The sequence below is a fragment of the Takifugu flavidus genome, chromosome 7, assembly GCF_003711565.1.
Source record: "Takifugu flavidus isolate HTHZ2018 chromosome 7, ASM371156v2, whole genome shotgun sequence".
Lineage (NCBI taxonomy): Eukaryota > Metazoa > Chordata > Actinopteri > Tetraodontiformes > Tetraodontidae > Takifugu > Takifugu flavidus.
Window position 1 is genome coordinate 10188238 of NC_079526.1, and position 26978 is coordinate 10215215.

The following is a 26978-nucleotide window of genomic DNA, read 5'->3' on the forward strand; positions in this document are numbered from 1 at the left end:
GTGTGTGTGTGTGTGTGTGTGTTTGTGTGTTTAGTGCTGTGCACACTAGCATTGAGCCTCCCTTTGCGGTTTCCCCGAACTGCCCGATATTATAGCAACAATGTTTGGCAACAGCACGGCGATTGCCTCTGCAACCCAGAACAATAGCCCGAGCCGAAGCGCGCTACAATGCGAGCGAGAAACACATTTTTCAATGATCTGCTGTGAAATGGGCGCGCGGCTTTAAGGAGAAACAAATTTGTCTGTGGTCTCTGCTAAATCAGCAGAACAAAGTTATCGATCAGGCTCCTCGCGTTGCCAATAGCGCGTTCGGTCCCCACGGTAGCCGCGATGGTTCACGTGAGGTATTGATGTCGTTATCATGATTTCAGTATAGCCAGAAGGTGGCCACCTGAAATTCCCCAGACCTCAGAGCAGCCCACCAAGTACAAATGTCTGCTCTCCAGATGTTAGAAAAAAAAACAAGTCATAGATTTTCTAGGTTAGCATTCTGTGCTTAAAAAGCCCACCTGCTAAAGTTAAATCCAATGGAATCAGTAACCCGCAGGCTATTTTTTTCTGTGCACACTGGCCCCAGAGGTCCACTTGTAATTCATTGTGAATGCGACTTTATTTTTTTTTTACGCACAGGCATTTATCTCCTAGATCACGCCGTACGCGGTGGCGAGCTAATTTGCAAGGACAGGGCTCAGCAAGCTGCAGGTGCCTGAGAAGTTAATATGCCGCTGCATTTTAGAAAAGCTGCAGATTTCTTTCAGCGGCAAATACACATTCAGATTATCTTGATAAATATGTTCACAATGGGAAACCACAGAGGAATTCTGTACAGCGCGTGCAGTCCGCAAGGGAGTGGTGAATGGATAAAAATGCTAAAATGCTAATAGATTTAGATAGCTGGTACATGTTAGCGAAAACATCCCCGCTGTAGAATCGCTTTCACTCTTTATTTCGCTTGGAAAAACCAGCACAGATGTCTCCTCGTTGCTAAATTCCTGATTTTTCCCCTGTCAGGTGCAACAACCGGACCCAGTGTATCGTGATCACGGGTTCTGATGTCTTCCCTGACCCCTGCCCAGGAACCTACAAATACCTGGAGGTCCAGTATGAGTGTGTGCCCTACAGTAAGTCTGACCCTTCTGTCATTAAATGAGACCTTCGCCCCCTCCCCTGCCACCCTTTACTCACCCATCCACCCGCTCGTCCGTCCCTCCTCTCCGGTCACACCACATCCATTCCCGTGTCCAGTTGTCATGTGCGACACGTTCCAGCATCCCTTCCTCTTTCTTCCTCTATCTGTGTCACACCATGAACCTTTCATGAAATATGACCCGTGAAGCCTCCTGACCCTCATCTGTCCCACCTTTATTATTGATGTGCTCGCCGTGCTTCCCGAGGACCAGCCTGGTTATGAGATAGCAGAACTGAGACAGGAAGTCGCGCCGACTCTCCCAGCTAGCGAGCGAGTGTTTTTATAAAGTCCATCAGGTGCGAAGAACCGAGCTCACCTCGGTGGATTAATTAACGCACGTCCGTATAACAGGTGTTGGGAATATGCTAACAGATGTATCGTTACGAAACGCAGCTGAATGGCGCCTTTCAAAAGTCAACACAGGAATATTTCATCCGAAGAGATAGTGTTAACATTTTGTCTTCTCCCTGGGAGCTCAAATATTCAACGCCATTCTGCTCCCCAACAATCTTTAGATTGGCCTTTGTCCTTTAGGCTGCCATGTTCATTTGCCTTTTATGAGGGAAAAATCCCCCGTGTAACCTTTTCAGCCTGATTAACGACAAAGGTTTGGATGATTCGGCAGTCACTGATTAGGTGGACCTCCCAGGAATCTGAAACTTTACCCATATATGAATAATCCATCTTTAATATGTGTGTTTTAATTTTTGGTGAACAATATAAAAGCTGACCTATATTTCCCAGCCCTTCTCATTAGCCATAGACTCAATACCCCTTCACATGAAATAAGAATGCATTAGTGAACATTATTAGATGGTGAAAGTCATTCCAACCCAAAGGTTAGCCTCTCTTAGTGGCTTACCTGTGATTAAAAATAGAATAGTCGACATTCGCTGTGTGATTTCTGCCACATTCGAGCGAGCCCAGCCCCCGCAGCTTCTCTCTGAAGCACCTAACAGCTTGCTTTTTTTGTTTTGTTTTCTCTGCTCCTTGTTTTATTCGCCTCATAGTTAAGTGAATTATTGATCCGATGTCTTGCCGCGTTACCTCAATCCTTAATAGCGGGATTAGCCTCAAGGTGCACTCATGTCCACCTGCTGTTATGACTGTCTCCCTTCTCACTCCGAGACCAATGTAGAGGGGAGGAAGTAAAGAAAGAACAGCAGCAGCAGGATTCTCAGGAAAGAAACAGTTGGAACTTCACTCTGAGCCTCCATACATGTCTGTAGCCCAATCTTTTTGCTTCTCAAGGTCCATGCCCCACCAGAATGGGAGCAAGAACACAGAATGTGTCCTATCGCAACTGCCCCGGTAAGTGCATGCTGCCCTCCCGGTCCGCTCCAGCCCACTCAAAGCCCGGTCCAGCCTTTCCCTCCCTCGATCCTTGTGGTAAAACTGTGCTAGATTTGCTAGACCAGTTCCGTTTTTTTGGTTTTTTCTCCCTTTTAAACACCTTCCATCCCCTCTCCCCAAAGCAAAAGTGCCCCTCCGTCCCCGTGTCTATAATTTGGATTGTTCTGTCAAGTCAAACCAGAACCAAGAGGAACAATCACAGGGGGAAGGTTGACTGAGCCGAACCTTGCTGGAACAGATGGGATGGCGAAGACGTTCCAAAAGTTTCCCGTTTCCCCGAGGGAACGCCTCCCAGACCAAACACTTGAGTTTGGTGATTAAAACGCCGCAGTGATTCAGGAGCTTAGGACCGCCGGGATTTTCTTGGATCCCAGAGTTGAGAAGTTATTTTGCAAGGAAATGTATTAAAACCACATTAAGCCGCTCAGCGTCAGGGCGGCAGACAGCGTCCTCGTTTGGACGCGTGACCTCTGAACCCTCAAACGTCCCCTCCATATTGAATTCTGCTGTTTATTATAACGTTCGAGTCTTTGCACTGACACAAACAATGTGGCATTCATGAAGGCGAGTGGCTTCGGGATCTTGGGCAGATCCACATGTTCTGTATTTTCATCCTTTCGGCTCTGTAATTCGGCTCTTTTCATGAGCAGGTCCTCATTAGCATTATATTCCTGTTCCAGCCAAGGATGCAAATTGGCCTTCACGTGCCACAAAATTGGCTCCAATCAGGCGACCTAAAAGCCGAGACTCTGCCGGCGCCGCGATTTTGAAGACGCACAGCATTTAAACAAGAGCGGCGGCGCGGGTTGGTTGAGCCGTTTAGCTAAAACAACACAAGCTGTTGATGTTTGTTGTTTAATCGCTGGGTGCGCTCTGTTGCCGAGTGACTGGCACCTGACATCCATCCATCCTCATCTGACTGAACAAATGATCAACAGCCATTAGAAATTCATGAGCGCTAGCAGAGGTTAGCATCTTTGGGGGTTGAGTCGGGTTGGGGTGTTCTCCTTTTCTTCTCGTATTGTTGTTTAATGTTTAATATTAATAAAAAAAAAGACTGACTCTTTCTTTTCCCTTGTGCAATCTGCAGGAAACCTCCTCGGCTCTCTGACTCACTCTCTCCAATTTCTGAACACGCTCCTTTTTTCTACATTTCTGCTAATGCCATCAGGGGCTCCCATCACACGTTCCCTACTTCCTTTCCAGGTTTTCTTCGCACCGTCTTTGTCTGTTCCCTTCACGCCTTCTCTGTTTCATGCGGCCGAGGAGAGCGGGACTGATGTTGACTCCTGATTTGACGGCTTCCTGTCTGTGCTGCAACACCTTTGAATTCCTCCTGCAGACTGATGTGCATTTATGGATCCTTATTAATCCTGTCTGTTGCTTTTTCCCTCCCTTTGTTTGTGTGTTGCCAATGAGATTAAGGTCAGACAGAAACTCTCACATGAACAAAAGTCACTTACATTTGCAACACATTTAAGGAAATTGCTACTTTAACTTTTTTTATTTAACATATTAAGTATATGAGTTTATATTTGTCTTCATGGGGAAATTGGAAAGCACCCACAATGCCGCAGTATTGCATATGAATTCCATTAAGAGCCACAAATATTTATGTATTTAGCATCACATGCTAATGCCATTAGCCAGTGAGCATTCACTTGAAGTATTCATAGACTATCTCACTGCATTGAAAGCCTGTGTAGACATACAAAATGTGACCTCTTAAAGCAAATCTGGGCTCAGACTTCTGGAATCTCAGAGACCAATTTGTCTCTCCTCACAATCAGAGGAGAAATTTGCTCCTGGACTTTGGTCAGTCCTGATTATCCGGTGCTGTCAGCAGCTCGCGGGTCCATTTTTAAACCCCACAGCAAATCGCTCGACGACTCATTAATATTTAACATGTCTGACATTTAGGATTTAAAATAGGACTGACTGCCTGCGTGTCTTCACAAAGGGAGCGGTGTCGCGCGGTTATCTTCCCATCTCCAGGCTCAGAGGTTGTTTTAGAAGATTGGAAAGTGGAATTTGTGTTCAGTCTGTCTCCATTTTTGCAAAACAGTCAGTCAATATGAGCGTTTATTACTGCTGCAGTGTGAAACAATATAAATGAGGTTTTATCCTCTTGGAAATCGTCTGAATTAGCTTCACTTACTGTAATTGAATCACAGTTTCTCGCGGCTTGCAGAAATTGCAATTACCTTTAGTTTTGGATTTAATTAAGAAGATATTCCCTCACAGTGGAATTGATCAACTAAACCAGAGAGCCCCATTCTAACCTGAAGTGAGCCGTTCCTTCAGAGTCGGGAAGGTCAGGGTTATGACCTCTGCTCTGACCTTGGCTTTAAACTTAATGGAGTAAAAAAAATTAAAAAACTCAATGATTTCAAATTGTGCTCTTGCAGTCAAAGGGATCCTTTTATAAAATCTGTCCTGGATTACTCAGATTTATGGGCAAGATTTCTGCACAGTTGCCTTCAGAGTGCCTTCGCTGTTTGTTGCTGTTTATTTCTTATTTTGAGAATTGACTTCATTCATTGCAAGATTAAATATTGCAATTTTAATAAAACAGTCTTAGAGGACAACAGTCTGCCTCTGTTGTTACTGTCCAAAATGTGACAAGTTTCATCAATTTAAGTTAAGATTGAAGTTTTTTTAATATTTACATTACTTTTCTGTCAGAAGGGGTGGGCAATATGGAATTAGAATAATACATATTTAACAAACAAAGAAAAGGTTTGGAGCTGTAGTTGTTGGCATCTAAGACAATGAGCTTTGGATAAATCCCCTGCCATGGTAATGCATGTAATGTATATGATAGTGTAATATCATATTGGCCAGCCCAGATCTAAATGGCCTTGTTCTGTGATGGTGGGTGGATAAAAAGGGACCAATATTTGGGACTTTCCAAAAGCCGATTGGGAGTTTAACACTTTCAGATGTAGTTCTGACACAGCTATTTAGTTTCTTCCCTTTGCATCTGATACCAAATCCATCCACCACCGTGTTCAAGGCCCATTTTTTGGACTGAACCATTTCCAATGCTTTAATCCTGCCCTTCCTCCAACAGGACCAGCACGTCTGCCGCCTTACCTGATCTCCAACTTCCTGTTTGTCCATGTCTCATAACATGTTTCTGTATATGTAAATCACAGTGATGAGCGTTAATTCATATTGATCTCTTTTTCCCCCTCTTTGCACCCCTTTCATTCTCTCTTCCAACGCTTAAAATAGAAGTGGAGCAAAAAGGTAAATAACAGACATGATCCAAATCCTAGCTCCTTGTTTTGTGGCATCTGGCTGTGAACTGCCTATTTCTCCCATGTTGGCCGCGACTAACACGTCATAGACGGTATCTTCAGAACCCCGCCCCCCAGCCCCCCTCACTGTAATGTTAATGGACAGTGTAGTGCAACAAGAGACGTTAGGCTGGCTATGGAAAAGACAAGACGCACGCAGCCAAAACACGTAAATGCCGATGCTTTGGCTGGAGTCCACGGGGGCTTCCTCTCTCAATTCTCCCCAGAGTTCTTTTGCTACTCAGCAGAAAATCAAATTGCCTGCCTTCCGAACCCTCGTCCATAGCATGCCATGGAAACAGTCCCTTGCCCCCCTTCTTTTTTCTTTCTTTCTTCAAGCTATTGATTTCTACTCTTCTTTTCTCTCAGAGCCCCCCCTTCACACCCTTTCCCACCACTTGCTATATGTCCTGTATTCCTGATCGTAATGACCAAAAACACCTCAAGAGACTCGCAACGAGATGTTAGCTACTTCTCTAAAGAGAAGTTAATGGTTGTGACGGTTGCACTCTTTTGCTAGTCCTCTCAGGTCCACGTACAGCCAGTACCCTTTAGCAGACGCCGCTGACTCCTGCTCTCTCATAACCTCTCCGTCTGTTGCCGAGTGACGTTAGTTGGCTGCATTATTCTTATTATTTTTGTTCACAGGACCGATTGTTGCGTTATATTTAGTTTTTGTTACGTTACTTTTTTCGTCATTTGTACTCTACTCCTAACAGTAAATGTCTGTGGGGCCAAGCTTCTTTTTGTTACCCACAAAATTTACATATCTGTTTTGTTCAATAACTTTTTTTTCTTTTTCCTTTCTATGCACCACACTAAAATCCGTAAACTGCTTGTGAATATTGGCTCTATAGCTTTTAGTTGTGTTGTGGCCACTCTGCAGCGTGTATCTGTCCCCACTTCTCATGTATAACCTCTTAATAAAAAGAAGCCATTAGAGATTTTGTGGATGTCACATGTTACTTTGTGCGGCTTGTTTTTTCACATGTTAACCCGAAGATGTTTTCTTATTCTATTCTTCTCTCACTACTAGTTTTTCTTTGTCCCGGGACTCTGAAAGCTGTTGGAGATCCTTCCTTTCAATTCGAAGCGGAGCAACAAGCTGGCGCCTGGTGCAAAGACCCCCTTCAAGCTGGCGACAAAATTTACTTCATGCCTTGGACTCCATATAGGACAGACACTCTGATCGAGTACTCCTCCCTGGATGACTTCCAAAACGGCCGGCAAACCATCACCTACAAGCTTCCTCACCGGGTAGATGGGACCGGATTCGTGGTCTACGACGGGGCCGTGTTTTTCAACAAGGAGCGCACCCGCAACATCGTCAAGTTTGACCTGCGGACGCGGATCAAGAGTGGTGAGGCCATCATCAACAATGCCAACTACCACGATACGTCGCCCTACAAATGGGGCGGCAAGACAGACATCGACCTGGCGGTCGATGAAAACGGCCTGTGGGTGATCTACGCCACGGAGCAGAACAACGGCATGATGGTCATCAGCCAGCTGAACCCCTACACGCTCCGCTTTGAGGCGACCTGGGACACGGCCTACGACAAACGTTCTGCCTCCAATGCCTTCATGGTTTGCGGAGTACTCTATGTGGTGCGCTCCACCTACGAAGATAACGAGAGCGAAGTCAGCAAGAGCCTGATTGATTACATTTACAATACCAAACAGAACCGTGGGGAATATGTTGATATCCACTTTCCCAACCAGTACCAGTACATCACGGCTGTGGATTATAATCCGCGAGATAACCAGCTCTATGTGTGGAATAATTTTTACATTCTGAAATACAATCTGGACTTTGGGCCACCTGATCCTGCTCACGGTAAGAGACCACTCACCCCCCCGTCATTTGTTTAGCAGACAGCTTTATTAAAATGATAACGCCACAGCCTTGATTTGAGCTGTCATCAAAAGAAATTTATGTGTTGGTCCTCGTCTATGCAAGTGCCACAGCTGACTGATTTTTAATTTAGAATCTAATATGTGCTAGATATGTCACGGCAGCTTTGGAGTGTAGGAAACCATCTCTGGGGGTGAAGTGAGTGGAGCTCTGTGGTAAACAACACCTCGAAGCCAGTTACCATATCATAAGGGATCAGCATCGAGGGGATTTGTGAAGGTTTACCATCCGGGCGTTCCCAGAGTCCCCGGTGCCAATGCTCAAGGGACCCCCGCTAGCATAGCCCTTTTTTTTAGAGAGCAGTGCAGACGCTGAAAGATATTTTTTCTCTTCTCGAAACATGCATGCCCGGACAGGTGCAAAATCTGGCCACGGGCAAGGATAGATCATTCCCCAAGCGATTTTGATATTCCAAAACTCTATTGGCCATTTAAAAAATACTTACCTCTGTGGATAGACTGGAAGGTTCGAATACTGGAGATTGTAAAAGCGAAGGAGAGGGATCAGTCATCCCGGGTCACATCAGCAGTCTGTGTTTTTAATTTATCTGTCAGAAGCTGAGCAGAGGCTAGCCGAGGCCTGTGATAGCCTTACAATGAGAATATAATAGCAGTAATTATGCTAATCCCTTCCGCAACTACAGCCCTGAGTCCGCGTAATTCTCCGTGTAGCCAGTGATGCGCCACAGAGGTCAAGCAACTTTTCCACAGATTATCCAAGTGCTCAATATTTATTACGCTGTTTGCACGTCCACTCATGTATCGATATGACACGAGCTAGGCCGGCTAAATTGGGTTCAACTGGTGGTGCAGCATCAATTCACCCAGGCTAAAGAGAGCCCCGCTCCAATTAACAACGCAGTCCAGTTTGAACGAAAGAATTTTACACTTTTAGATGCTCATCCTTTAAAAAGTATTCTTACCTCCCCGGTTAACTGAAGGTAGGTCTGGAAATAAGAATAAATAAATGATTGTGATGGTGGTTTCAGTCTGATATCCTAATTCGAAAGGCCGCAGAGTAGCAGATGATGTAATTACCTGTAAATTTACCTGCTCCTTCTGGTATTAATGCATTTCCACTTCGGTGTTTGGTCACCTTAATAACATATCGACAGATCAGATAATCAAATTTGAAGCTACATCTCCAACAGCTGCTGGTTTATCCTGAGTGACAGCGACCTATCAGGTAGTTTAGGCGTGCGTACTTAAAAACACATCCTGCTTGTGTGGTTTGGGTGTTTGGTGCCCGGCACCTTTGTATTCCGCCTCTAAAAGTTCTGCAGTTACACTTTTGTCATTTCTCTTTACTGACAAATGAGACGTGCTGGCTCGCCTGCTGACTAATGTATGTGGAATGGCAGTCGATGAGCGTGAGGGAGAATGGTCCAGGATGATCATCAAGATGTCAATAAACTTGTCCTCCCACACGGCTGAGGTTGACACATAAATGATGGCACTTTTTTCTGGCTGTCACTGGGGTGTCCTCTCCGCGATATCTTGATGCTCATTCCAGGCTCCGCTTCACTAAGCACCCAAACGCCCTACGCTTTTTTGCTGTTGGACATGGAAGGTAGGTTATTTTTTTTAAGTAGCTCCTGGTTAAAATCTATATATATATATATAGATTTTTTTTTTTTTTTACAAAGTTCAGTGAAAAGCTCTATTAGGTTGAGAATTTCATGCATATGAGAGGGAGATGTAATTGTGGGCAGTGATATTGACAGCGTGCCACTTTGCAGCAAGTGTCCCACTTCTTTTTTTTTAAACCATATTTCAAGTGCACAAACAACTCTGTCACATAATTCACTCTGTCATGGAATGCAGTCACATCAAAGTGATGCTGAGACCCTGCGTGGCAGACGGCTGGGTTGTTGTCAAGTCTAATAATGTCGCTCGTGTCGAGGCAAGATCATCTCTTGTAGGATTATGGGGGAGTGGATGGGGTCACATCCAACAAGCAGCTCCGCTGGAAGTGGACAAGACACGAAATGGGTCAGTAAGTCCCTTACTTGGCTACGACCGACGCTGCTGTAATCCACTCATTTAACCGTGGCTCCGTGCCGGCCATCCTTCATGGGCACAACAGCTCATAAATAAAAAGACACGTTCTTCTATGGCATGTGTGTAAATGAGACCATTTAAATGAGTTATTCCCAAAGAAAACTCATAATGCAGCCGTTTATTCATGCCAGGCTCTGAGATGTGGCCTCTAACCACTGGGTCGGCATCAAAAGCTGTTTTAAAAAAAACAAACACACAACTGTGCACAAACAGACTGTGCTCACTGCCTTGATGAGACACAGGTGAGCCTTTTATGCATCCCTTGTCTCAAAATTAGATTTCAAACAACTTTCGTCCCGCAGCCTCTAGCATTGCCGTTTACGCCCACACAGATACGGGCCTCCCCTTTAATTCTCCAAATGTCAAAACATTTGCATAAAGCTCAACCTTATTCAAATGATGCAATTTGCCAACGGGTATCTTAAGGAAGACAACGGCCCAATTTGTTTGAAATTATAAGGTGTTGCTACCCGACTCGCCAATTAGCTGGCGTGGGTCGAGATGTGGTCGAAACAGCGGCCCTTCGTCTTTATGGAAATACCTGATCTTGGTGAGCGGCCGCCCCAGAGAGATCCGCTCTTATAGTACGACGGACATACAGCTGCCTAATAAGCACCGCCATCATTCACGGTGGTTACCGAGAGGTCGGATCGCACGTGGCAACATTTCAGAGTGCGATAGCGGCGGTGGCCCCGCCCTCATATCAGCACTGCTAGAGTACGGGGGTGGGGGTGGCGTCAAAGGGGCAGTTTTATTTGTTTTCTCTGCAAATGCCAGCACATTTTTCCTCCTCTGTGTTTCTGACTGTCACCTGTTCCGTCTTCAGCCTCTTCTTGCTCCCGCCTTGGTCGTCCTCTGGCCCACATCTGGGTATTTGCGTCTCCGTTGGCTTTTCTCCGGAAGTCAGGCTAAAGCCGTGGTCAGACTGTTCAAATCATGCCCGAGGATTTAAGTAAATCCTCAGCTGTGCATTCTGTTGTGAGTGTAAACAACCACACACGCAAAACAACAGCAAAGCAAAAAAAAAAACATGATGCATGTTACATTTTATGCACGTTTTATGCTACCGGGGAGTAGCTGTAGTTTCACACATTTTTATCGATTTCAACAACAGCCGGGATCTGGTCTGAACCGTGTGAGTGAAAGCTGCTGTTGTAAGCGGCTTGTCTTGGGTTCTTTGTCAAGTTGTCAAGCTCTTTTCACAGGATCTGAACTCCTCTCGCTTGTTGTCAGACTGATACTGACTGTGAAGCCAGTCATTGAGGCAGAAGCGAGGACAACAAAAGAATAACGTCGTGCAGATGAGCCACGTGTTTTCAGAAGCTCACTGTCAGGACCCAAATGGGTTTTTCCGCGACTGCATCCGCAAATGTGTCCAGATGTTTGTCGCTGGAGATATTTTTGGAATTCGTTCTTTGCTGCAGAAGTAATAAGGACCAACTCTGATGAAAGACTAAAGAACTTTTTGTGTTTGTCTTTTCCAAACTGCGAAAAAGTGTTGAGGAAACATCATTTTTTTTAAATATACATTTCCCAAACACAGCCTTTATGACGCTAAGCTAAAGCTAGGCTACTACCGACTTGCAATTTGACTAAGATAATAAACTGTGTAGGGAAATAAACTGCCCATCCTTTATTGTTGCACCACAGGATCTGCCCATTCCTCCTATAGGGCTTTTTTAACCACCGGTTTATGGTTGCGCTGTGATGTTATTCTGAGTTATGACCCACCAGCTCGCTCTTGGTGGCATTCTGAGCCGAGTCTACCTTTGGTGATAAAAAAGGGCAGAAATCCCACCACGGTGATTTACGGACTCATTCAAGATGTTTCTGAGATTACGGCGTGTGGTAATAACGGGTCGGTATCTGGTGGCCGGAAAAGGCCGCGCAGCAGGGGGTCCTGGGGGTCACCTGTTTCCTCTGAAACGCGATCGCGAGCGATCTCGGTGGTTTGTCTGACGTCTGACGCGAGCGGACAGTTGCTTCCAGACATGGCGGAACATTTTGTCCCACGCCCGACAAATGGAGCGTCGGCCATGGTGGCCTCATAACCAGGGGTATTTACCGTCTCCTTACTGAGCGCCGAAGAACACGGCTCACATGGGGAGATTTATCTCCACGGGCCTGATCATCGCGCCTGTGTCGCGCCGACATGTTGCTACATCTGTTTGGGAGCGTTGCCATGTGTGAACACCTCCGAAATAGACATCATGCTCCGTGCGGTGTTAAATATCAGTGAGTCTGGCACACGCAGAGTTAATGTTTGAAATTTGAGGCACGTACAGTACAGAGAATGCTACGGGGGGGTGGGGGGTAAAGGCTGGAGTCTGGCAGCTGCTCTGTCTGTTCCCTATACTTTAGTGTCATTCTTTGCGTGCGCTTGAACGCGCGGGTATGCTAACTCTCGTGCATGCGCCTGTATGAATCATCATGTTTGTATGGCGGGGGCAAGAGTAATATCGCATGCGGCAGTAAATAATATAATCCTGCTATTACTTTTTTCCCCAAGACATGGATGTGTACTGTACACACCATCACAAGGACACGACTCGTGGGAAATTATACAAATTTTCGCTCAGCTTTCTTCATATTTATTACCGATATACTAGCAATCACATGCCGCAGTCCCCTGCACTACAGCACAGACGTGTAATCCAATTTCCGTTTTTGTATTATTGTTATTATTGGTAGATATCAAAGTGCATTGCCGGCATATTATAAATCATCAGACGGTTTCCCACTGAAGAACAGCTTCATTTCCATATGAACTTCAAAGTGAGGCGGATGCATCCAGAGAGGACTGAGCGAGGTGCCCGGGCGAGGCAGAGATGTTTCCTCTGCAGAATTAGCAAAGGAAATCATTTTGGGGCTTTTTCCCCCGGCACATTGATTCCGTTATACTGCTTCTTTACTGCTTGGAAACCTGAAGGGACATTCAGTCATACACCCCATTCACCAGATTATTCTCTTGCTAGCGCAAAGACCAAGACCTGGACGCCCTTAAAGCAGGTCGGGCTTTGTTACATTTAGAGCTTTCTAATTACCACCCAGGACCCACATATCACAACTTCTCAAGACTGTTCCACAACAGCGAGAGATAAAGTAGGGAACAAGCGAGGTCCTTTAAAAAATAAAATTAGCTGAATTAGCTGAAACCAATCATAAATGTGCGTTATTTCGCTTTTCCTGGCAAAACAATAGGTACCTGATAATGTGCATAAAACATTACCCTGATGCGTTGCCAATTCATTAGCCATAATATAAAAGACACACACTGTCCGGTTTCATTTATTCCCCTGGTATGAGCACCGGGTGCCAGTAAAGAGGCTGCTCTCCTTTCCCAAATCGCTGTCCCGTCACCTGTCATTAATTCCAGAGCTACAACCCCAAAGCTAATGACAGAACTGCTGCACATACTGTGTAATTGCACCAATGCGAGGGCGTCGAATCGCACGGAGGGGTTATGAATAAGTCCATCCCAACTGTTGGCGGCACTTTGGAGAATATCGCTCCGTGTGCTTGTGCCGTATGACAGCTAATTGAAGGTTCCCACTGGGCTGAGTGCAGCAGGGACGTAACAATCAACGATGCTGTCAGGGTCGTGCTACACGGTCTACATGTGAGATTTGCTTCTATTGTTACAATCAAAAGGAACTTTGCCGAAGGTGGCGCACCGTGTCAGGATTGTGTTTGCATCAGTGAAATGCTGAAAATAGGGTATAATTCTAATCTCAGAGTGCAGCTAACATATTGAGCTAGGAACCTAATAGCATCCGGTATATTGTTGAAAGGGACTGGTGCAAGTGTGTCTGGAGTTTCTTTTAAGATTAAAATAGCAAATATCAGAGTATCATGGTATATTTTATTGCTCTTTGAGAGGAGGCTTTTTAATGCTGTGTCAGGCAGCCCCAGCATACAAATCAATCCCCCCCCGACATCTGTGACAGCCGTCCACAGTGTCCACTTTAATGTCTATGTGACTTCTCTTCTCTCATCTTTCATTGGGTCAAATTAAAATAAGCCACGGCATAAATGTAATGAGATTACAGTGTTTCTGGCAGGATTATGGGCCAGCACGTTATGTACACAGGAATACCGGTGGTCAGAGAGGCCGCTTTGTTTATGCACGGCTCTCTCCGGGAAGACCGCACTCACATTAGCAACCTTTTCACGCGCCAAAGAGGATTAGCTTGCTCCATAAACATGAAATGAAACCCGCGGACAGGATTATTTTAGCCTCTTCACTTGTGTTCTTTTCATAATAGTTCTGGCTAATGAAGCACTTTAGTCCGCAACCATATGATAAGAAATTCCAGCTACTTGGGCGACGCACTCATTAGCACCAGCGCCTCTTCCCTGAAGCTAAAACCATCTTTTGCGCTTTGGGCCATTCTATACCCAATACAACCTTTTAGGTGAGCCAAAAGCATTAGCCAGCATTAAGCTTAGCACCACGCCGGTTTGGAAAAAGAGAGCAGAAAACTTTTACATGATTTATTTGTTCTTGTCAGGGCTCAGTATCACTTGACAAGAAGGATTTTCGAACCAGGGCTGGAAACAAGACACAGTTGTTAGTTAACATGCTAAAGGAATGCGCTGGAATTGCAGCAGATGCTACTTTGATTTATTGGCCAGGAGGTCGTGAGCTCTTTATCTTAAATCACGCTGCCAGACAGCAGTTCGTTTTCATTTTATTTCTGTCTGGGCTGTAAAACTCCCCACCCACGGTGCCGGGGATTGTATCATTATCAGCTTTCATACCTTGGAAACGAGAAACCTGCACACAGTCCGAATTTTTCTCGGGAACGCTCATTCCGCACAGAGCCGACCCGACAGGCCGCGCGGCAGAATTACACACCGCTGAACATGAAGCAGAATTTCTTGTGTCTCTGCCCTTCCCTGAGAGTCATAAAAAACAATGGTTATAGCAATGAAAGGGTACTGGTGCAGAAGCGAGTCGGGCATTTCTGCCAGCCGCCTAAACGCTGGTGCCGAAAGGACGCTAAGCACCGGTTGTCTGCTGGCCACCGTGACAGGCTTTGTAGATGAGAAATTTCACTGTGTTGAATAAAAGCATGCAGGTGAAGGGAGAGGAGGAGGACGAGGAGGAGGAGGAGGAGGAGGTGAAGTCAGCCAGTCAGCCGAATCTGCCTCCAGCACCGTGTCCGTGCACTGTCACCTCCTGTGTGCATGTATATTGAGATCTATACTGCCATTAACAGGCAGGATGACACAGGTTCGTCTCCTGTAGTCAATAGAACAGTGTTTCTCCTTTTTTCTGCTGTAATCCCCAACCGCCCCCCCCTCCGCCCTTCATCTCCCTCCATCCTGCCTTCGACTCGCTGCTCCCTCGGATGTTTTCACTGCACAGAACGACTGTGTTCGGCAGCACTTCTTCACATTGTCTGCACGCTCTGCAGGCAGGCTAATGGAGGAAATCAAAGTACTCAAATGCGATTTGATTCGGCGTATGCATTGCATTACAATCAGAGCCCCTTTGGCTGCGGCTTTTCATCCTTTTAGGTTTAACCCGATGCTTGACTCTGCTCCCACGTTTTGTGAGGGGTCATGCCTTCCCTTTGTACTGAAAGATTTGAACTAAAGACCCTTTGTCTTAAAAACATGCGAGACTCTTAAAAAAAAACCTGATTACACGTCGCTGCAGCATGTGAAAAAAACATCTCCCGTCTCGGTGGCCCAAATGTCTGGAGTATTTTCTCATATACCGGGAGAGAACCATATTTTTCTGCCCGCGGCGCAGCGTGAGCTAGTGCACACCTGCTCTAGTTGGAGTCGTAGTGAACACAGAAATGTAAAGTGAGTGCTCAGGCACCATGACAGCATCTAGACGTTCCGTGTTGCCCTAGTGAAATTTAATCATCCGTGCCACCGAAATCTCCCAGGCAAGAATGATTGCCAGGCAGGAGGATGTCACTGTAATTATTGTCTTGTTCGCTGCAGACTGAGTGCCGGGGATAAGCTGCAGTCAACAGGAAGCACGCCTGTTGCAAACCAAGCGCGCGCAACAGGAGATTTGAAAGTAGAAGCCAAACGTGGTTCAACCTGCTTGAGATTAATAGAAATGTTATTTAAGGTGATACATGGGGATATTTGCAAACAAGGGCACTGAGGAATGTTGATATAGGCAGCATCGCGCCCAGCAGGGCCGCGGCGCTAATGAGCCAAACCCGCAACCGAGGCTGCGGATCTAACTGTCGCTGTCAGCTTATGTTTTACAGGGTTCCTAGTACAAAGCTCCATCAAAACATGATGCCTGTGTCTCTCCGCAGCTCCGCCGCTGTCACAAGCCACCACTTCCCCTCAGCCTCAGAGAACCACGCCAACCACCACAACAACCACCACGGCGCACAGGGGCGTGGCCAACGCCACCACCACAACAGGGCTCAAAGAGGGCAGCAGGGGAGCGCCCAAAGCGCCTCCTGTGGTTCCAAAGACGACTCCTCCTCCACCTCTGGAGTCCTTCCCTTTGCTCGAGCGCTTCTGCAAGGCCACCGAGGAAAGAGACATCATGTGGCCTCAGACCCCGCGGGGGATGCTGGTGGAGCGACCTTGCCCCAAAGGAACACGAGGTAAACAGTGCGCACCTTCACCTCGGGGCGACGAGCGGGTTGATTATAACACGACAGCTCTGGGGCTTATCCGATCCTTCTGACACATCCAAGGACTTTTCCTTCTTTCGTTTTTTAAAGGGCAGTGGAAGCGTGTCAGGGAATTCACGGCATTAATGGCTTTCAGCTGTGTTGTTTCAGGTCAAAAACGGGATTGAGCAACGTTTCATGGTTGTGTCACAGAGCGACGGGCTCAGCTGGTTGTCCTGCAGCATTGTGGGAAAGTGCAGCCCTCGTTTGGTTGCCCGTGCAACCCTGTTAGTGCTCAGAATTCCCAGGGTTAGTTAGGACGGGAGAAGGATGCAGACAGCAGCAGCAATCTGGGCACATTTCCTTAAAACATGTAAATATGCAGACGTACTGCGGGCACATATTTGTATAGAAGTCATACATTTGTTTGTTTGTAAATGCCCTGTTTGCATGCGGGGTCCATTTATTATGTTCCTGCTTGTGTTGCCCTGTAAAGAAAATTTGATGAGACTTGAATCTGAAAGGGACTATTTTCTTTTTGTTTTCCATATCAGGCACTGCTTCCTATTTATGTGTGCTTTCCAGTGGGACCTGGAACCCCAAGGGCCCCGATCTGAGCAACTGTACCTCCCACTGGGTCAACCAAGTAGCCCAAAAGGTTTGTCTTACTGTTGTTCTTCTGAGCAGAGGTAGAAAAATAAAACAAATGTTTGCCTCCCTCCCTACGCGGATGTGCTACGCTTCAGCGTTGTCTAACCGAACTCTTGTATTAACAAAGGCATTAATGAAGAGGTGTCGACGAGTCACAGTTTTCACCCCGCCCTACAGATCCGCAGTGGTGAAAATGCGGCTAACTTGGCCAACGAGTTAGCCAAACACACCAAAGGCCCCATCTTTGCCGGGGACGTCAGCTCCTCCGTGCGCCTGATGGAGCAGCTGGTGGACATCCTGGATGCTCAGCTGCAGGAGCTCAGACCCAGCGAGAAAGACTCCGCGGGGCGGAGCTTCAACAAGGTAGCGCGGCTCGCCGGTCCCGCTCGTGCTCAGCCATGACTCTCGTTTCTCTCATCTCGTTTTCGAGCGCAGGGAAGCTGTGACGCAGACCGAACTGAAACAGCTGTATTGGCAGCCATGTGTGCGTATGTACACGATGTGAAGTATTAACATGACAGTGCTCGTGTGATGTGCCAGGGCACCGGGAGGAAAACAAGACAGGGGGGCTTATTTTTAAGACGTATTAAGATTGATTTGTCAACGGCACATCATGGAGCTGGCTCCCACTGAAACACTGCGATGGGCTGGCAATTATTCCTGCCGCCTCTAATTGAAAAGTCTCATCACCGTGTTCGGAAATCTCTTGCAAATTTGACACTTTTTTTTCCTTTTAGAGGCCTTTTTAAGATTAGCATTCCCGTTTGAGCCCGTTAGATGAATGAGGCTCCGGGTCAGCGACATGCCTGCGGAGTCACGATAGCACAAAGCGCTGATGAACCTGACGTGCAAATGACGTGTCTCTATTTTTGATCTCTTCTTCTCTCCCTTCTGATAAAACAAAAAGCTTCAAAAGCGAGAAAGGACATGCAGGGCATACATGAAGGTACCGGAGCAATGCTTCTGCCTGTTTTGCTTGCTGCCACACCCCCACCCCCAAGCTCCTGTGCAACTGTGTGTCACCCCGCCCGAGTTAAGCAGCATGCGCCCTCTTCACTGTCACCTGCTCCCTCTTCCCTCCTTTTTTTTTTTATATTTTATTCCAGATCTTTTCAGTATTTTCCTAAGACCCCCCCCCCCCCAAAAAAAATCTAAAATGTTTATTTCATTGACACATTGGAGCCAAAGGCACACTTAGACTAGAAGAATTATTTTAATCAACATTCATTTTCACCGTATTTATTACAGTAAAATGTCACAGACGTCAGGCTGAGAACGATGCTTGAAAACGGCCTCCAAAACAACCTTTGGAGATGGGTCTGAAAGTATTTTATTTCTTTATTTTTTTTACATTTCTGGTCAAGAGTTTCATGAAAAAGGGGTATGAAGATAAAGGCGTTGCACAGTCCTTTTCACCAAGAGTAAACCGCCCTAAAGACATCGAATAAGAAATAAATATAATAAACAGCCTTCAAAATAGAGTAGTAGTGAATTAGCCCTGAAGCTCTGCGTGCTTTGGATGTTTTCCTCTCTTCAGTCTGTGAAGCAACATGTTACAAAAGCAACCTCTTGCAAAATCCTAAATTTGAGCATTGGCAGGACCCACTCCCGAATAGCACATCAAGCAGAGTTGACTTTATTCAAATCTCTTATTTTTTCCAAGGACCATCAGCTGACCTTTAGCTGCGTGCAAGGCGGATTTGTGGCTCTCTTCTCACAAGGACATGGGCTTTAGGTCATAGATACCATTTGTTTCATAAATTACAGTTGAAATATTCAGCTCTGTCTGTTAATAGGGTTGGTTGGGTCAGACCATTTTTTTTAACCCCCTTCTTTCTCCCGTCGTAGGGTGTCCAGGTGGGTCATCAATTGTTTGGGTAGTGCATTAGATCTGTCAACCATTAGGGAGATGCGTGTCCTCTAGCTGCCACCAAAGTCACCCCCCGCCATTAAGACCTTTCCTTTGGGAGGGTGTTAAATTGGATCAAGCTAATTAGCCAGTCAACCGCTGTATGCTCGTTAAAAACCAAGGAGGGGAAAAAAAGGGCAACAAAGAGACGTATGTAAAATATAGAATTGCTATTTTTAGAACGCGCAGATTTACTGTTTGTTAAGTTGGAGAGCTTGGATTGATGAAAATGAGCATTTAATTGTAGTAGCAACAACACAGGAGCATCTGGAGAGGACAGTGACTCAGCTTTATCTGATACCTGCCATACTTGATGCAATATCGCTACATCTGCCCCCCCCCCACCCACCCCCGGCCCTTTCGCGGCCGTTGCCCCATTGATTACCTGATTAGACCCATCGATTCGATTTTTCCTTTCACCGGATTTATCTGCTGTTTGTCCTGACCTCTACTCCTGGCACAAAGTGAAGAGATGATTACCTGAGTAGCAGTACTTTCACAGGATCTCTCCTTTTTTTGCTATAATCCACACGTTTGTTCGTCCTTCCCAAACTTTTTCGCAGCAGGGTGATGAAAGTAAAGTCAAATTAACTCAAAGTTCAAAGTTTAGAGGGAAAAAAAAACCTCCACAAGAGCCAAAGTTTGAAATGAGAGTTTTAATTGAGGATGGTTTTTGGTGCCGTGGCTTTCATCGGGCCATCTTTTAATATCCTGATCGGTACAAGCGTGGCCCAACCTTGAAAAAGAAACAGAATCCACTCTGCCCCCGATGCCGCTCCTTCTCCTTCCCCCCACTGTGGTTCCTCAACCATGATCAAAGGAACTGCAAAAGGAATGCGTCTCTACAACTAAAGTTAATTGATTGTCCTTTAAGCTTCCGCATCCATTTATTGTAACCCCAACAGATGCTCAAGTCCGCATTTCATCCTCTTCATTCACTCTTTGCATGTCACTGCTTGATGCTCCCTAACTCGTTTTCTTCCATCGTTGAGTGAGTTCACTCACTTGTTTATTGGTGTTCTGCTTGACTGCATTGGTCTCATGTGATCTGACGCAGGCCATAGTGGACACAGTGGATAACCTCCTGCGGCCGGAGGCCTTGAAATCCTGGCAGGACATGAACAGCACCGAGCAGACGCACGCAGCCACCATGTTGCTGGACACCCTGGAAGAAGGCGCCTTTGTCCTCGCTGACAATCTCATGGAACCTGCAATTGTCAAAGTACCCGCTGAAAATATAAGTGAGTCGGCAGAGGCGGATAAAAGACGAGCGTGCGGGATTGTTTCCTGATTAGCACAGTTAGCTTGATTACTTGCAATTCACTGAGAAAACAAGGCCACCGCGGAAAAAAATGACTGTTTTCCATAAGTGCTTAAACCTCGGGGGAACAGATAACAACACGTATTAGGTTTAATGGTCGCTTCCTGACAAATGATAAATATCGGACAATTAAATAGACTGGATCCTCTGATTGCACGCGCTTAGTTTTACAAATGTACATGTCGAAACCCTGTAACTCTATATGTTAACGTGAACATTAGCCTGCCGGGAAGTCGGTGTTTATTCAGAGCCTCCATTTTTCTGCCGCCATATAAGGGAAGCTTCTCCTGCTCCTGTTGTTTTATTTACTTTACTTAGTCTTGCCGGGCTGAAGTAATCACACCGTGATTGACATTCATATTGTAAGTCGCTGTCACAAAGATTTACTGTCCCAGTCTCTGATACATCCCATCATCTCTGGCGACATTTTGGCTTGTTTGGAAATGTCAGACCCCAGCATTAGTATGCCGCAATGTTTTCGTCTGCACGCCTTCAAGTCCGCTTGTAACAAAAAATTGACCCGTGTTTTTTTTCCCCGTCTCGTTGTTCCGAACTGTCTGTTGTCCGCCGACTCGCAGTCCTGGATGTGTACGTGCTCAGCACGGATGGCCAGGTCCAGGACTTCAAGTTCCCGCAGTCCAACGAGGACGGCATCTCCATCCATCTGTCGGCCAACACGGTCAAGCTCAACAGTCGAAACGGTGAGCCGCATTTAAGGCGCCGAGGGCAGGAAATAGGAACTTTCTCAAGCTAGCGCTCCTAACTTTAAAAGGCTAGGTACATATTTAATGTCTCAGACGAGCTTTTAGTCTAAAACACAAGAGAGGTTTTTTATATTCAAGGTCTTTGATCTGGGTTGAGAAAAGAGGGGAAACATTTTCATTCTTGTTGCTTCTGTAAACACATTAAATTGATGTTTTTTCCGACATGACGTGTGCATATTTTTCTCACTTCTTGACATCCGCAGGAGTCGCCAAGCTTGTTTTTGTGCTTTACAAGAATCTGAGCCAGTTCCTCACTGCCGAGAACGCCACCATCAAGATGGCCAACGAAGCATACGGCCGCAACATGTCTGTGGCCGTCAACTCAGACATCATCGCTGCCTCCATCAACAAAGAGTCCAGCCGCGTCTTCATTAATGACCCAGTGATTTTTACCCTGAAGCACATTAATGTGAGTCTTCCTGCTGGAGCGGGCGGGAAGAAGTCATATAAAAAATCACCAGGAGGGAACTCGCAGACTAGACAGAGACCTGCGATTTTAATTGTAAATGTACGGCTGGGTCAGCCCGCAGTTTATTTCAGTCATTGAACATCAAATTAAAGGAGTCTTTAAAACCTAAGTGAATTCTTAATGAAAAGTAATTCTTTAATCAACATTGGGATACAAATGATACCCATTGTCTTTTATAGTTGGGGAAATTAACTCCTAGATTAGCCGTACAATCTGGAATGAAATTATTCCAATTATCTTTTGTCTTTTAAAGTTGTCACTAGACTTCCCAGAGGGTCGCGGGCGACTCCATTCTTAATCGGAGAAACTGTGCAACTCCAAAGAGTCACAGTCAAACAATTACGCCTCTCTGTTACTCAGCCTGCGTATGGCCGACTCTGCTTCGGCGGGCTTGGCGAGCACGCGCCAAATGAGATACAACATATGAATCGCAGCGTAAGAGCCGCGAGGTGAGAAATCCGCATCCCCATCAGTGTGGAAAAATACTTTGTATGAGTCGGGGGTAAATGGCCTCTGTGTTCTACATGTACTTCAATTTCAGGCAGTCAATTATTTGGACACTTAACCACCATATCTCTTGTTATCTGCAGATGGAGCGCTACTTCAACTCCAATTGCTCCTTCTGGAATTACTCTGAGAGGAGTATGATGGGCTACTGGTCCACCCAAGGCTGCAAACTCCTTGAATCCAACAAAACGCACACGACCTGCTCCTGCAACCATCTCACCAACTTCGCCGTCCTGATGGCGCAGCGGGAAATCTCAGTATGTGCTTCTGCTCCCAATGCATGTCTGCAATCGGGTCACATGGGGTGACGCTCACCTTTAACTCCTCTTAGGGGAACAACATCGGGCACGAGCTGCTCCTGACCATCATCACTCGAGTCGGAATCGTGGTGTCCCTCGTCTGCCTCACCATCAGCATCTTCACCTTTTGCTTCTTCCGGGGCCTGCAGAGCGACCGCAACACCATCCACAAGAACCTGTGCATCAACCTGTTCATCGCCGAGTTGATATTCCTGATCGGCATCGATATGACGGAACCCACGGTGAGCCCGCACAATTCCGCCCCGTCGGCTCGGTTTTGATCCGTTCCCTTTCGCTTCGTCTGCCCTCTGAAAAACAGAACAAATGAGCCTTTCAGAGTGAAATGGATGACACTTTAAGCATTGTTTGTTTCTAACCTTCCCTGCTTGTCTGCAACATGACATGAGTGGGACAGCGCCATTAATATAGATTACTAAGAGGCCAAGTCTTTTGCTTGACAGGCCCTTTTTCCTCTTTCACTTAAATCCCCAGTTGCCATGGCAGAGCCCGCATCGGCACCATTTCTCTTTCCTACCTTTCCCCTCTCCGTCTCTGCAGGCGAGCACATACAGATGCATACAGCTGGAAATAATGGCCTCAAACGCTGGGATGTATGATTAAATCCTCGTCTAACCTTAAAATTTGAATGCCATTTAAATTTTTACTCTGCTGATGGATGAGAGCCCATGTCGTGAATGAATATTCATTATCTCTTCTTTTTCGCCGGCTGCTCCGCTGAAACGTGCAAATGCGTGAGGCGGCGGTCGTGATTGTCTTCTTTTCAGTGGGATTTCATAAAAGATTGGGCGGATAAAAAAACTCAAATAAAATAAACGTACTCTAGAGATACTCTTTGTCATATTCGGCTCACCATCTTTTGACAACGAAATCATGTTATCTCGGTGTGCTGTTGCTTGACTGTCTCTTTTGTTTCAACCTTAGATTGGATGCGCCATCATTGCTGGGATCCTTCACTTCTTCTTCCTGGCATCCTTCTCTTGGATGTGTCTTGAGGGGGTCCAGCTGTACCTCATGCTGGTGGAGGTCTTTGAGAGCGAATACTCCCGGAAGAAGTACTACTATGTCTCTGGTTACCTCTTCCCTGCCATTGTGGTTGCCGTCTCCACGGCTATCGACTACAAGAGCTATGGGACCAAGAAAGCGTGAGTGGCCTGAACCACCGTGTCTTCTTTTGCAAAGAGTCTGAGCCTTATAGACTTCACTCTGGATCCTGGTCCTTTTTTGTCAGACTTGGAAAGCTCTTAAATTCTTTACTTCATTTGAAAGAGGCCGACGGGCTCGACACTGTGGTTTCGGGGGGGGTGCGGCTACATTAAAGCGCTTCTGCTTAAACACCCTCCTGTGACCTCTTGTTAGTAAATGCTCTCTTAAAAGGAAGAGGGGCATTTAGAAAAAACAGCCTTTCACGTAAATTAATGGCTGCATCTCAACAAAGACTCAGCTTGAAAGGGGGGTACTCTGGGTCTTGCGTGTGTTATTCAGAACTGTACTAATGTTCAACCCCTAAATGAAGTCTAACTACTGACTATACCATCATTAGCGAAGCCGTTTAAAAGATCATTCCCTTCAATTAATATTTGTGCCCAAAGCAAATAGTGGCTCTCTCGCCGTGTTAAAACATGCTCCTTCTTCTGTCACAGGTGCTGGCTGAGTGTGGACAATCATTTCATATGGAGCTTTATAGGACCCGTCACCTTTATCATCATGGTAAGCTATTTTATTTCCTTTTGAATGGTGAGAGTGACAGAGGGAGGAAGGGACTGAGAGTCTGTGATGAAAGAGATGATGGAGGGAGATAGAGGAAGGGAGATGCTTGAACCGCAGGAAAAGACTGCTGCATTTTCTTTTTCCCTCCTCAGTCGACACAGTTGTGACAGGTTAATTTTGAGCCAGAAGACATAATTCCCAGCTTCCCGCGGTCCTCTCTGCCTCTCGGTATCCGGGTTTGAAAGGGTACTTTAACCTTTATGTAACCCTGCTGAAATATCACGTTACAGACTTTTCGCAAGTTTCTTTATGATAAACGAAGCCAGAAATGGGTTTAAACTGGCCTTGAGCTGGGCATTCTTCTGTGTATTCTGGAGGCCTCTGCTATTTATTTTATTTTTTGGGTAAACAGGAGATGAAGCTACATTGCACGAGCGCTCCTTTGGTCAGGGGCCTGCAGGGTGGAGGGCACACCACATATCTCGGTGACATATGTCCCATTGAAGCGTGCAATTATTTACTGGCCACGACATTATTATCTCTAGCTGCATCAGTGAGCCCCAGAGGAATAAGACCTAACAGAGTCTCTCCTCCCAGCAAAAATCAAATTAAAAAAAATATGATCGAGCAGGTGGCATTTCCCAGATAGTTCCTATAAGTCCACCTCATCTTGTACTGCCCTCGCACACACCCAGAGATGAGGAAGAGCTCTCTAAACCTGTCTGACAGGGAGGGCCGCTGGTATTTGCTCGGCACTGTGTTCATTATCCAGCATAATGTATCTACCGATCCGGTGACCTCTGCTGAACAACAACCCGACACACACTTAAAAAAGCAAAAGAGGCGAGAGGACACAGGTGTCAAATTGCAGCGAGTTCCTGTGCACCTCTGACAGCCCACCAGTAGCTATAGAGATATACAGAACCCCCTCTGTCTGCATGGTAAGTGAATAAATAAGAGAGGAACGCGCTACACTTCTCCCTGATATGATATAATAGGCATTTAAAACTGGAGTGGAGTGAACCTGGCGGATGAATTTCAATAAACAGCAATTTTTCCATCAACCATTGTAGTAACAACTGATACCAAAATGTATTTCCCAGGTTAAGGAAAACGTCCTGGTAATCTGTGTGGTTTACGTTTCCACCGCCCTGAGGAATTAATTCAAATCAGGCTGCGGACGTATACGGAGGGTCACGACGGCCGGACCCACTGGGACTGTTGTGGTCATTAGGCTTCTGCTAATCTTGCTTAAGACTCTTTAACTTCACACATATTTGCTTCAGAATGCGTCCTGCATTTAGCTCGGCAAGCATGTTGGCTAGCCTTCCACAGACGTGGTCGTTTCCAGTCGTGGGCTCGAAGTCCTGCTGGGTGTCTTTCACAGCAAATATGCTCAAAATAACCTAGACCTCGTTGTCGATCCTCGTCTGCGTCGTCTCTACTTTTGCTTCGATTCCAACTTGTATGCCGGCGTATCGCTGCCATAATGGGGTTAAAAGTCAAACCGATTTCTAACTGCAATTTAACGAGACGTTCTGTGTCCCTGAAGACCAAGCAATGTCTAGAAATTTGATTTTTTGCAATTATTCAACAATTGTTCAACCTCATTCTCCTAAAGTTTCCACATTTTTGGCAAAATGCCCTTTTTTGCTCACGATGCCCCTATATCCTGAGCAATATAAAAACCTTCTTGCCAGTTTTTTTTTCTCCCGGTAATTTTGTTGGAAATATGATCGTGTTTTTCGAAATCCCTGGTAAATTAGAAAGTTTCCTGGAAAAAGGCGCTAATGAAGCTCTTTGATGTGTCCGCGGGGGACTCAGCATTTGTTTTGCATGTGCAGACTAATAATTGAAGAAAAGCTAACATCGCGAGACACGCGTGACTCCGTGTGCCGGCAAATGCCCTGTCTGCCATGCTGGAATAAGTTTCCATTCTCCTAAATTGGGCCCTCATTGGTCTCCAATTCGTATTTCTTCTATTATAATTTGCCTGAAAAATACATCGCGCGGTGGAAAACGATGATCGGGATCCCGGCGGTGGTGACCGGGGAAGCAGAATCGTGACCCTATGAGGAGCTAATGTATTGTAGCTGAGCAAACGTGTGACAGGAATGAGGTTTCACAGAGCTGCGCTCGGGCGTCGCGGCCCGCTCCTCACATTCCGCGCAACAATTGACTCAGGAAAGACAAAGTAGTGGGGAGAGGGGCATCTCGGGGGAACGCTCCGGAGCAAGGTTTGTCTACACCATCCGTGACCCTGCCTTCTGAACAAATTGGCTGTGTCCTTGTCAGTGGGGGGAAGAGCGAGAAAAGGCACGAGAGGAAGAGAAAAGAGAGAAAACAGAGCCGCGGTGGCTCGTGTCGAGGCCCTCGCCTGCTGAACAACCGTGTTTGTGCCAAGTACCACCGGTTTAGTTCTAGTGTGGTCATGCTTTTCCCCCTTTTCACTGTTTCCTTTCTCTCTTTTCATGTTTTGTTTAGTATTGCTGTTTCTTCCCCCCCCCTTCCCCCGTTGAAACAGGCTCTAAATATTGACAGACAGCCGAGTGGAAGGCATTTAGATCTTTGTTCTCAGGCAGAGGTTGCCCTGTCTCTAGGCACAGAGGGTATTAGCTCCATGGAGGGGGAACACGGAAGTAATAAGTGGTGGAGGGGAACCATTAGTATGCTTGAGATAACTTCAACACAAGGCCTCTTGGATCATGACACGTCGCAAGCAGTTCTTATCATCTGGACTGCTCCATCTGCACCTTTAATATTTTATCCCCAGCAGTTCATTGGGAGTTCAGTGTGTACACACACACTCATACACAGCCCACTTCACCCAAAAAAAAAAGCTTTCTCCCCAGTCCCAGTGTGCATGGTGAGGTGCTTCTGCATGGCTTACAGTGATGATTCAGAGATGGAGA

The 26978-nt window shown here is 46.2% G+C and overlaps 1 protein-coding gene across 30 annotated transcripts in view; it reads left to right on the top strand.

Annotated features, from left to right (window-relative positions):
* Positions 1 to 26978, top strand: part of adgrl2a (adhesion G protein-coupled receptor L2a) — a 76986-nt gene that overhangs the window by 38737 nt on the left and 11271 nt on the right. For 18 of the 30 annotated variants that reach the window (XM_057037902.1, XM_057037905.1, XM_057037906.1 and 15 more), the window contains exons 4-17: positions 1012 to 1121; positions 5780 to 5794; positions 6881 to 7681; positions 16110 to 16409; positions 16973 to 17076; positions 17247 to 17432; positions 17977 to 18015; positions 20036 to 20219; positions 20878 to 21000; positions 21267 to 21472; positions 22123 to 22296; positions 22371 to 22580; positions 23281 to 23501; positions 24000 to 24066. In XM_057037902.1, the coding sequence (XP_056893882.1) occupies positions 1012 to 1121; positions 5780 to 5794; positions 6881 to 7681; positions 16110 to 16409; positions 16973 to 17076; positions 17247 to 17432; positions 17977 to 18015; positions 20036 to 20219; positions 20878 to 21000; positions 21267 to 21472; positions 22123 to 22296; positions 22371 to 22580; positions 23281 to 23501; positions 24000 to 24066 (2740 nt within the window). The remainder of the gene's footprint in view (positions 1 to 1011; positions 1122 to 5779; positions 5795 to 6880; positions 7682 to 16109; positions 16410 to 16972; positions 17077 to 17246; positions 17433 to 17976; positions 18016 to 20035; positions 20220 to 20877; positions 21001 to 21266; positions 21473 to 22122; positions 22297 to 22370; positions 22581 to 23280; positions 23502 to 23999; positions 24067 to 26978) is intronic. The other 12 variants (XM_057037885.1, XM_057037888.1, XM_057037897.1 and 9 more) reach the window with 3 other exon arrangements.